This window comes from Coturnix japonica, chromosome 20 (genome assembly GCF_054131305.1).
Source record: "Coturnix japonica strain WE chromosome 20, WE-NBRP24, whole genome shotgun sequence".
Lineage (NCBI taxonomy): Eukaryota > Metazoa > Chordata > Aves > Galliformes > Phasianidae > Coturnix > Coturnix japonica.
The window spans coordinates 11,901,720-11,914,121 of NC_140682.1; the positions used below are offsets into that span (position 1 = coordinate 11,901,720).

The 12,402-nt window shown below is 63.7% G+C and overlaps 2 protein-coding genes across 6 annotated transcripts in view; one reads left to right on the forward strand and one right to left on the reverse strand.

Annotated features, from left to right (window-relative positions):
- Window positions 1-12,402, forward strand: part of LOC146757669 (uncharacterized) — a 321,308-nt gene that overhangs the window by 35,618 nt on the left and 273,288 nt on the right. The window lies entirely within an intron of this gene.
- LOC146757672 (pyruvate carboxylase, mitochondrial-like) overlaps window positions 1-12,402 on the reverse strand; it is a 45,766-nt gene that overhangs the window by 7,753 nt on the left and 25,611 nt on the right. Inside the window, 12 exon segments of the mRNA XM_085520713.1 lie at window positions 186-407; window positions 1,205-1,294; window positions 1,707-1,851; window positions 2,392-2,574; window positions 4,046-4,208; window positions 6,005-6,123; window positions 7,523-7,674; window positions 8,479-8,545; window positions 8,547-8,597; window positions 9,416-9,444; window positions 9,447-9,560; window positions 11,573-11,738. Coding sequence (XP_085376839.1) covers window positions 186-407; window positions 1,205-1,294; window positions 1,707-1,851; window positions 2,392-2,574; window positions 4,046-4,208; window positions 6,005-6,123; window positions 7,523-7,674; window positions 8,479-8,545; window positions 8,547-8,597; window positions 9,416-9,444; window positions 9,447-9,560; window positions 11,573-11,738 — 1,501 coding nt within the window.

Genomic DNA, 12,402 nt, shown 5'->3' on the forward strand with positions numbered 1-12,402 from the left:
CACAGCACCCAAAAACCCCGCCCCCTTTAGCCCCGCCTATCGTGAAATACTATATACCCAAGCCCCGCCCATTCTCTTGAAGCCCCGCCCCCTGTCCCTAAGCCCCTCCCCCAAAGTACTCTGTTTCCCTTAGCCCCGCCCCCTCCATAAGCCCCGCCCCCTTTTAGCCCCGCCCCCCGTCTCACCGCCCCACGTCTCCATGCTGCAGAGCCCGCTGAGCGAATGAGCCACGAACGGAGCGATCCGGGCCAGGTCCCGGCTCCGGACCCGTGTGGCCAATAGGGATTGATGCGCGTCCCGGAACGTGGTGTCGGTCAGCAGCAGCCCCTGATGGGCCCGTAGGGCTCGAGCGAACGCCGACGGACCGTCACGCTGCAGCACCGAGCGCAGACCAGAGGGGGGGGGGCCTGGGGGAAGGGGGGGGTTAAGGGGGGACATGGTGACCGCAGAGCCCCCCCACAAGCACCTCCTGCCCCTAATATCACTACAGCCACCCCAAGCCCTCCCACCCCCTAATATTCCCCTCACCCCCCCCAACCCATAATACCCCCCCACTCCTGCCACCCCCTAATATCCCCCCCCACCCCCCCTGCCCTCTAATACACCCCCAAGACCCCCTGCCCCTAATACCAGCCACCCCAAGCCCCCCCACCCCTTATTACTCCTTACCCCTTATTACACTCTAATACCGCCCCCCACCACAAGCCCTCCTGCCCCCTAATATCCCCCCCACCCCCTCCACACCCTAATATCTCCCCCACCCCATAATACCCCCCCCACCCCCTAGTATCCCCCCACCCCAAGCCCACCCACCCCCTAATATCCCCACAACCCCCCCCACATCTCTCCACCCCTCCCCACTCCCTCAAGCCCCCCACATCCCTCCAACCCCCCCTACAACCCCTCAGCTCTCCCACCCCTCCAACCCCCCCAACCACTCAGCCCCCCCCTCCAACCCCCCCCACATCCCATCAGCTGCCCCCCACCCCTCCAACCCCCCCATCACCCCCCCACCCACATCCCCTCAGCCCCCCCACCCCCTCATCAACCCCCCTCATCCCACCAACCCACCTCAACCCTCCCCCACATCCCTCCAGCCCCCCCCACTCCCCAAGCCCCCCCCACCTAGAAGAGAACCCCACATTCTCCTCTGCCCCCCCCAGAGGATCCCATAGAACCCAAAGACCCCCCCCCACTTACTCACCCATTGGCACTGGGGGGGGCACCGGTTCCACCAGCGCTGCTTTGGCCTTCACGGGGAGGGGGGTGCTGGGGCCGTTCACCATCACATGGCCTGGAATGAGGGGGGGGGGCACAAGGTCAGCGTCCTGATCCCCAGGGACCCCCAGTGATCCCCCCCACCTCCCAGACCTCCTCAAGACCCCCCCGCCCCCTTAAAGACCCCCCAATACCCCCTCCTAGACCCCCTCTGCCCCTTCCAACACCCCCCCTGCCCCCTCCAAGACCCCCCTACCCCCAGGACCCCCCCGTTCCTTCCAAGACCCCCTCTGCTCCTTCCGTGACCCCCCCCGCCCCCTCCAAGATCCCCCCTGCCCCCTCCAGGACCCCTCCTGCCCCCTTTAAGACCCCCCGCTTACCCCCTCCAAGACCCCCCCGCCCCCTTAAGACCCCCCTGCCCCCTCCGAGACCCCCACGCCCTCTTTAAGACCCCCCCTCCCATTCAAGCCATCCCTCGGGACCCCCACCCAGGTAATGGAGCAGCTTCTGGGCCCGGTTCTGACTGGGCCGGAGATGGAACAGTTCCGGGTTCTCATCAATGAACTGAGTGTCCACGGCCCCCCCCAGGAACTGGGGGTGAGCCAGGACGTTCTGCAGGAAGGGGATGTTGGTCTGCAATGGAAACCAGAGCCGTGAGCCATCCCAGCCCCACATCTCTGCCCCACAGCCCCATCCCAGCCCCACATCTCTGCCCCACACCCCCATCCCAGCCCCACATCTCTGCCCCACACCCCCATCCCAGCCCCACATCTCTGCCCCACACCCCCCCATCCCCATCCCAACCCCACACCTCCCACTTTGGGGTCTCCCCCCCATCCCAACCCCACAACACCCACTTTGGGGTCTCTCTCCCCCCCACCCCCCATTCCAACCCCACACCTCCCACTTTGGGGTCACTGCCCCCCCCCCCCATCCATCCCAGCCCCCCACCCCCCACTTTGGGGTCTCTCCACCCCCCCCATCCCAAGCCCACAACTCCCACTTTGGGGTCTTCCCCCCATCCCAGCCCCACATCTCTGCCCACCGCCATCCCAACCCCCCCTGCCCCCCTTTGGGATCTCTGTGCCCTCCTGAGCCCCATCCCAGCCACCCACCTCCCACTTCGGGATCCCCCCCATCCCAGCCCCCCAGCTCCCCCCTATTGCTCCCCACCTTTACACCCCGGATCCTGAACTCAGCCAGCGCTCTGCTCATCTTTGCAGCCGCCGCGGGTTGGTCAGGTCCGTGAGCGATGACCTTCACCAGCAGCGAGTCGTAATGGGGCGAGATCAGGGCGCCCTGGAAGGCCGAGGCTCCGTCCAGGCGGATCCCCATCCCTTCCCCGCTGCGGAACACCTGCGGAAGGAGCCGACCCCATTAATCCCATATAGCGGCCACCCGGCTCCAACCCTATTAACCCCATATAGCGGCCACCCGGCTCCACACCGCCCCCTGGTGGCCGCACGCGGTATGACACCCGCAGCCCATCCCCTATGGCCCCTACGAGGACCCGACGTGGCACTGACAGCATCACACCAGCAACTGGGAACCCCATACAGACCCCACTGACCCCAACAGGACCCCCATACAGACCCCAGCAGGCCAACCATACAGACCCCAACAGGTCCCCATACAGACCCCACTGACCCCAATAGTTCCCCCCCCATATCCCACCTCGATGCCCCCCATACAGACCCCACAGACCCCAACAGGTCCCCATACAGACCCCACAGACTCCAATATGTCCCCATACAGACCCCAACCGGTCCCCATGCGGACCCCAAAGACCCCAACAGTTCCCCCCACAGACCCCGTAGTTCCCCATACAGCCCCCACAGACCCCAATATGTCCCCATACATACCCCACAGATCCCAATAGGACTCCCATAACAGACCCCAATATGTCCCCCATACAGACCCCAATATGTCCCCATACATACCCCAACCGGTCCCCATACAGACCCCACAGACCCCCATACAGACCCCAACAGTTCCCCATACAGACCCCAAAGACCCCAACAGTTCCCCCCCACAGACCCCGTAGTTCCCCATACAGATCCCACAGACCCCAACAGGTCCCCATACATACCCCACAGACCCCAATATGTCCCCCATACAGACCCCAATAGCTCCCCATACAGACCCCATGGACCCCAATATGTCTCCCATACAGACCCCAATATGTCCCCATACAGCCCCCACAGACCCCAATATGTCCCCCATACAGCCCCCACAGACCCCAATATGCCCCCCATACAGACCCCAATATGTCCCCATACAGACCCCACAGACCCCAACCGGTCCCCATACAGACCCCAATATGTCCCCATACAGACCCCAACAGGTCCCCATACAGACCCCAATATGTCCCCATACAGACCCCACAGACCCCAATAGGACCCCATACAGACCCTAATAGATCCCCATACAGACGACAATATGTCCCCATACAGACCCCACAGACCCCAATAGCTCTCCATACAGACCCCAATAGCTCCCCATACAGACCCCATAGATCCCCATACAGACCCCAACAGCTCCCCATACAGACCCCACAGACCCCATAGATCCCCATACAGACCCCAATAGCTCCCCATACAGACCCCACAGACCCCATAGATCCCCATACAGACCCCAATAGCTCCCATACAGACCCCACAGACCCCAATAGCTCCCCATACAGACCCCAATGAATCCCCATACAGCCCCCACAGACCCCATAGCTCCCCATACAGACCCCATAGTTCCCCATACAGACCCCAATAGCTCCCCATACAGACCCCATAGTTCCCCATAGATCCCCCCAGCCCCCCATATTCCCCCCCACCTCGATGCGTCCGGTGTCGGGCTGGAACCCCCGGGCCGGATCCTCGGTGGTGACCCGGCACTGAATGGCGCAGCCGTTCACCTGGATCCGGTTCTGCTGCAGACCCAGCTCGGGCAGGGACCGACCCGCAGCCACCAACAGCTGCGCCTGCACCAGGTCCACCCTGCGGGGGGCACGGCCGGGTCAGGGCTATGGACCCCTATGGACCCCTATGGGCTATGGACCCCTATGGACCCCTATGGACCCCTATGGGCTACGGACCCCTATGGACCCCTATGGGCTATGGACCCCTATGGGCTATGGACCCCTATGGACCCCTATGGACCCCTATGGGCTATGGACCCCTATGGACCCCTATGGGCTATGGACCCCTATGGGCTATGGACCCCTATGGACCCCTATGGGCTATGGACCCCTATGGACCCCCATCATTGGGGTCTGGGTGACCCCGGCCATGTCAGGGGCTATGGACCCCTATGGACCCCCATCATTGGGGTCTGGGTCCACCCTGCGGGGGGGCACGGCCAGGTCAGGGCTATGGACCCCTATGGGCTATGGACCTGTATGGACCCCTATGGGCTATGGACCCCTATGGACCCCCTTCATTGGGGTCTGGGTGACCCCGGCCATGTCAGGGGTATGGACCCCTATGGACCCCCTTCATTAGGGTCCCAGGTCCACCCTGTGGGCATGGCCACGTTTGGACCCCCTTTATTGGGGTCTGGGTGCCCCCCCACCCCATATCACCCATCCTGGGGGGGATGGGGAGGGCACGGCCATGTTAGGGGCTGTGGACCCCCTTCATTGGGGTCCCAGGTCCACCCTGTGGGTACGGCCACGTTTGGACCCCCTTTATTGGGGTCTGGGTGCCCCCCCCACCCCGTATCACCCATCCTGGGGGAGGTGGGGGGGGTCACGGCCGTGTTAGGGGCAATAGACCCCCTTTATTGAGGTCTGGGTCCACCCTGCGGGTAGGTGGCGGGGGGGCACGGCCAGGTTAGGGGCAATAGACCCCCTTTATTGGGGTCTAGGTGACCCCCACCCCGTATCACCCATCCTGAGGGGGATGGGGGGGGCACGGCCATGTTAGGGGCTATGGACCCCCTTTATTGGGGTCTGGGTGTCCCCCCACCCCATATCACCCATCCTGGGGGCTCAATGCAGCCCCCACAACTAGAGACCCCCATCAGCAATGGGGAGCATCTCCATCACAGCAGCTCACTGCCCCACTGCAGGCCTTTATGGGGACCCCCCGCCAGGGACCCCCCCTAAAGACCCCCTTCAGGGACCCCCCATTGATCCCTCCAGGGGCCACCCCCCAACGACTTCCCCAATGACCCCCCTCCCAACGACCCCCCCCACAATGTCTCCCCCCAGGGACCCACCCAGGGAACCCCCTCCCCAGCGACCCCCCCAATAATGACCCCCCACAACGACCCCCCCTGGGACCCCCACCCCTCCATCAGCATCTCCCTGCCCCACTGCAGGCCTTTATGGGGACCCCACCCCAACGACCCCCCCAGGGACCCCCCCAACGACCCCCCCCCCAATAACCCCCTCCCAAGTGACTCCCCCCAGGGACCCCCTCCCTAATGACCCCCACAGGGACCCTCGCCAACGACCCCCCCAGGCCCCCCCCTCAACAACCCCCCCACATAATGACCCCCCAACGACCCCCCCGGGGGGACCCCCCCAATGACCCTCCCCCTAATGACCCCCTCCAGGGACCCCCCCCAACGACCCCTCCTCAAAGTCTCCCCCCATGGACCCCCCCCCAAGGGACCCCCCTCTGGGACCCCCACCCCCCCATCAGCATCTCCCTGCCCCATTGCAGGCCTTTATGGGTCCCCCCTCCCAATGACACCCCCCTGGGACCCCCAGCCCCCCATCCTCACCCATATGATCCCCTGCCCCACTGCAGGCCTTTATGGGGACCCCCCGGGACCCCCCCATGAATACCCGGTGATCTCCTCGGTGACGGTGTGCTCCACCTGCAGCCTCGAATTGACCTCAATGAAGTAATGTTTCCCATCCCGGTCCAGCAGGAACTCCACGGTCCCGGCGTTCTCGTAGCCCACCTGAGACCCCCCCCCATTAACTTCAATGTTGGGGAGGGGACACAAATAGGGACGGGGACCCCCCCCCAATTAACTTCAATGTGAGAGAGGGGGACACAAACAGAGACAGGGACCCCCCCCTTATTTTATGGCTCCTACCAACCCCCCCCCATTAACTTCAATGTTGGGGAGGGGACACAAACAGGGCTGGGGACCCCCCCCCAATTAACTTCAATGCGGGAAAGGGGGACCCACAAACAGGGACAGGGACCCCCCCCCCTTATTTTATGGCTCCTACCAACCCCCCCCCCCATTAACTTCAATGTTGGGGAGGGGACACAAACAGGGTCGGGGACCCCCCCCCAGTTAACTTCAATGTGAGGGAGGGGGACCCACAAACAGGGACAGGGACCCCCCCTTATTTTATGGCTCCTACCAACCCCCCCCATTAACTTCAGTGTTGGGGAGGGGACACAAATAGGGACGGGGACCCCCCCCATTTTTTTAGGGCTCCTGATGGGGTCCACACAATGCTCTGCCCCCCCCCCCCCATCCCAACCCCACAACCCCCACATTGGGGTCTCTCTCCCCCCCCAAATCCCAACCCCACACCTCAGCCCCCCCCATCTCAATCCCCCCCTCTCCTCCCCTGCCATCCCCCCCACTTTGGGGTCTCTTCCCCCCCCCCCATTATCCCCATCTTTCCCCCCATCCCATCCCAACCCCACCCCCCCACTTTGGGATCTCTTTCCCCCCTGTCCCCCCGCTTAGGGGTCTCTGCCCCCCATCCCAGCCCCACACCTCCCACTTAGGGGTCTCATTGTCCCCCCCCCACTTAGGGGTCTCTCTCCCCCCAACACCCATCCAACCCCCAACCCTCCCCACTTTGGGGTCTCTTTCGCCCCTGTCCCCCCACATTGGGGTCTGTGCCCCCCATCCCAGCCCCACGCCCCCCACTTATGGGTCTCATTGTCCTGTCCCCCCCCACTTAGGGGGTCTCTTCCCCCGCCCACCCATCCAACCCCCCCCCCCCCCCACTTAGGGGTCTCTCTCCCCCACTGCCCATCCAACCGCCCCCCACTTTGGGGTCTCTTTCCCCCCTGTCCCCCCAACTTAGGGGTGTCTGCCCCCCATCCCAGCCCCACACCCCCCACTTAGGGGTCTCTTCCCCCCCACCGCCCATCCAACCCCCCCCCCACTTTGGGGTCTCGTTGTCCCCCCCCCACTTTGGGGTCTCTTTCCCCCCTGTCCTCCCCCCATTGTGGTCTGTGCCCCCCCCACCCATCTAAACCCCCCCCCCCACTTTGGGGTCTCATTGTCCCGTTCCCCCCCCCCACTTAGGGGTCTCATTGTCCCGTCCCCCCCCACTTTGGGGTCTCTTTCCCCCCTGTCCCCCCCCCATTGGGGTCTGTGCCCCCACCTGCTGCGCGATGCTGACGGCGTCGTGTGCCAGCCGCGCTCTGAGCTGTGGGTCCAGCTGCGCGGCGGGCGCGATCTCCACGACCTTCTGATGGCGGCGCTGGATGGAGCAGTCGCGCTCGTAAAGGTGAACCACGTTCCCGTGCTTGTCCCCTATGGGGGGCGGGGGGACACAGGTGAGAGACCCCCGGTTGGGGGTACAGACATATAATGGGCCTCTGAGTGCTGCCATGCAGGCACACAGCACAGCCCCATAGCCACGACCCCCAGCCCCATAGACATGGACCCCAGCCCCATAGCCATGGACCCCATCCCAGCCCCATAGCCACAACCCCATCCCAGCCCCATAGCCACAATCCCCATCCCAGCCCCATAGCCATGATTCCCATCCCAGCCCCATAGCCATGGCCCCATCCCAGGCCCATAACCATGGCCCCATCCCAGCCCCATAGCCATGATCCTCATCCCAGCCCCATAGCCACAGCCCCATCCCAGCCCCATAGCCATGATCCCCATCCCAGGCCCATAGCCATGATCCCCATCCCAGCCCCATAGCAATGATCCCCATCCCAGCCCCATAGCAATGATCCCCATCCCAGCCCCATAGCCACAACCCCATCCCAGCCCCATAGCCCCCATCCCCCATCCCAGCCCATGATCCCCATCACAGCCCCATAGCCACAGCCCCATCCCAGCCCCATAGCCATGATCCCCATCACAGCCCCATAGCCACAGCCCCATCCCAGCCCCATAGCCATGGCCCCATACCAACCCCATAGCCACAGCCCCATCCCAGCCCCATAGTCTTGATCCCCATCCCAGCCCCATAGCCATGACCCCCATCCCAGCCCCATAGCCATGACCCCCATCCCAGCCCCATAGCCACAGCCCCATCCCAGCCCCATAGTCTTGATCCCCATCCCAGCCCCACATCCATGCCCCCCCAGCCCCACATACCCAGGATCTGAACCTCGATGTGCCGCGGGCGCTCAATGAGTTTCTCTACAAACAGAGCCCCGTCCCCCAAACGCAGCCAAAGCCTCCGAGGAGGCGCGGGAGAAACTCTCCTCCAGCTCCTAATTATGGGGGGGGGGCACAGACATAGAGCCCAGCTGACCCCAAAGCCCCCCACCATAAAGCCCCCAGATCCCCAAGACCCCCCACAGGACCTTGATCTCCCCCCATAGGACCCAGATCCCTCCCATAGGACTCAGTTCCCCCCCAAAACCCAGACCCCCCACCAGGACCCGGTTCCCCCCCCAGGACCCGGTTCCCCCCCCAGGACCCAGATCCCCCCCAGGTTCCAGATCCCCCCCCCCCACAGGACCTGGACCTCCCCCCACAGGACCCAGATGCCCCCCCACCCCAGGACCCGAATCCCCCCTAAGATCTGGATCCCCCCGACAGTAACCAGACCCCCCCAGGACCCGGATCCCCGTCCATAGGACCCGGTTCCCCTGCCAGGACCCGGTTCCCCCCCGTAGGACCCAGTTCCCCCCCATAGGACCCAAATCCCCCCCAGGTTCCAGATCCCCCCCTCAGGACCCGGTTCCCCTGCCAGGACCCAGATGCCCCCCCAAGACCCGGTTCCCCCCCACAGGATCCTGATCCCCCCAATAGGACCAAGTTCCCCCCCATAGAACCTGATTCCCCCCTACAGGACCTGGATCCCCCCACAGGACCCAGATCCCTCCCATAGGACCCAGTTCTCCCCCCAGCCCCCCTCAACATCCCAGTTCCCCCCCCAGGACCCAAATCCCCCCCCAGGTCCCAGATCCAGGTACCCCCCTCATAACAACTCCTAAAGCTCAACCCCCCCATAACACCCCCCTATAAGACCCCCCTATAGGTCCCTCCCCATAACACCCCCTATAGCCCCCCCCCATTTCCTTACCTGTGGCCCCCTCACAGCTCTCATCCCGCGCCCCCCCCTCCATGTGCCGCCTTGAAGATGATGGGGAACCCGACTTGTGCAGCGAAGTCCTGAGCTTCAGCCAACGACGCCACAGGAGACGACGTCCCCGGGACCACCGGGACCCCTGGGGGGCACCATGGACGTCAATGACACCCCATAGACCCACACAGCCCCCCATAGACCCCCATAGCTCCCCATAGCCCCCCATAGACCCCCAGAACCCCCCATAGCTCCCCACAGCCCCCTATAGCTCCCGATAACCCTAGACCCCAAAACCCCCCATAGCACCCCATAACCCCTCCCCCAATAACCCCCTCCATACCCCTAAAATATCGCCCCCATCCCCCCCATAACCCCCCATATCCACCCATGTCCCCCCACATATGCCCCCATATCCCCCACCACAAGCCCCCCCACATCCCCCCATATCCCCCCCATCATCCCATACCTCCCCATATCATTCCACATCCCCCCCACACACCCCAATACCCCCCTATATGCCCCCATACCCCCCATCATATCCACCCATATCCCTCTACATATGCCCCCATAACCCCATATCCCCTCCAGCCCCCCCCCACATCCCCCCATACCACTCCATACCCCCCCATATTCCCCCCATAACCCCCATACCCTCCCCATATTCCCCCCATATCCCCCCATAACCCCCATAGTTCCCCTCATATGCCCCCATAACCCCCCACGTCCCCCCCAACCCCCCCATGCCACTCCATATCCCCCCCCACACCCACATAGCCCCTCATACTCCCCCATATCCCCCCATATCACTCCATATCCCCCCATAATCCCCCATAACCCCCCATCATCCCCTCCCCACATCCTCCCCCGTCCCCCCCCCATAACTCCCCATATCCCCTCCATCTCCCCCCATAACCCCCCATCCCCCCACCATCTGCCCCCCATACCCCCCATATGACCCCATAACCCCCCCATATCCCCCCTCATCCCCCTCCCCCATCCCCCCCCATCCTCCCCCATACCCCCCCCATAACCCCCTTGTATCCCCACATATCCCTCCCATATGATCCCACAAACCCCATCCCCCCCCACATATGACCCCATAACACCCCATACCCCCACCCACATCCCCTCATACCCCTCCATATCCCTGCCATACACCACCATATCCCCCCCATATCCAACCCCATACCCCCCATATCCCCCCATCCCCCCCAAAATCTCCCCCATCCCCCCCCAAAATCCCCCCATACCCCCATAACACCCCCTATCCCCACATCCCTCCCCCATAACCCCCCTATAACTCCCCATATCCCCTCCATAACTCCCCTATACCCCCCCAAAATCCCACCAACCCCCCATAACACCCCATCCGCCCCCATAACCCCATATGATCCCATAACCCCCCATATACCCCCTCATACCCCTCTCCCATCCCCCCCCATCCTCACCCATACCCCCCCCATAACCCCCTTGTATCCCCACATATCCCTCCCATATGATCCCACAAACCCCCATCCCCCCACATATGACCCCATAACCCCCCATACCCCCCCACATCCCCTCATACCCCTCCATATCCCTGCCATACACCACCATATCCCCCCCATATACCTCCCATATCCAACCCCATACCCCCCATATCCCCCCATCCCCCCCATAACTCCCCCATCCCCCCCATAACTCCCCCATACCCCCCAAATCCCCCCATCCCCCCCCATAACACCCCCTATCCCCACATCCCTCCCCCATAACCCCCCAACCCCCCAAAATCCCCCCCCATAACCCCCGTATCCCCCACATACGCCCCCATAACCCCCCCACATCCCCCCTTACCATATCCCCCCCCATACTCCCCCATAACCCCCTCATATGACCCCATAACCCCCTAAAATCCCCCCATCCCCCCCCATAACACCCCCTATCCCCACATCCCTCCCCCATAACCCCCCATAATCCTCCCCCATAACCCCCCTATCCCTCCACATACGCCCCCATAACCCCCCCACATCCCCCCTTACCATATCCCCCCCCCATACCCCCCCATATCTCCCCCATATGACCCCATAACCCCCCTTAGCCCCCCATACCCCCCCATAATCCACCCCATCGCCCCCATAACCCCCCATATCCCCCCCATATCCCCCCCCATCCCACCAGCAGCGATGGCGATCCCTCTGGCTTCCACTTTATCTCCCATTTTGCGGACCACCTCCGGGGGGGGTCCCACAAATCGCACCCCCGCATCGACACAGGCCTGGGCGAAGTCAGCCCGCTCCGATAGGAACCCGTAACCGGGGTGGATGGCGTCCACCCCGTTCTCCTATAGGGGAAGCACGGGGGTCTCAATGCAGGGGATGGGGGGGGGGGGGGAGGTAAAGGGGGAAGTGGGGGGATTATGGGGGGGGTGGGGGGGTTATGGGGGGGTTATGGGGAGTGTGAGGGGTATGGGGGGGATATAGGGGGACATGGGGGGATATGGGGTGATATAGGGGGGGTATGGGGGGATATGGGGGGGGTTGGGGGGTCATGGGGGGATTATGGGGTTGGGGGGGGGATGGGGGGGAATGGGGGAGGAAAAGGGGATAGGAGGGAAGGGGAGGATTACGGGGGGATGGGGGGTGTTATGGGGGGTGTGAGGGGGTATGGGGGGATATGGGGGGGATATGGGGGGGATATAGGGGGATATGGGAGGTGGGGGTGGAGGAAGAGGGGGAAGGGGGGGAATAGGGGGGGTTATGGGGGGATTATGGGGTTGGTGGGGACATGGGGGGATATGGGTATGTTATGGGGTGATATGGGGGGTTATGGGGTGATATGGGGGGGTATGGGAGGTGGGGGGGTGGAGGAAAAGGGGGAAGGGGGGGGAATAGGGGGGGTTATGGGGGGGATTATGGGGTTGGGGGAGATGGGGGAAAGGGGAGGGTTATGGGGGGGGTTGGGGGGTACTGGGGGAGGGTTATGGGGATATAGGGGGGCATGGGGGG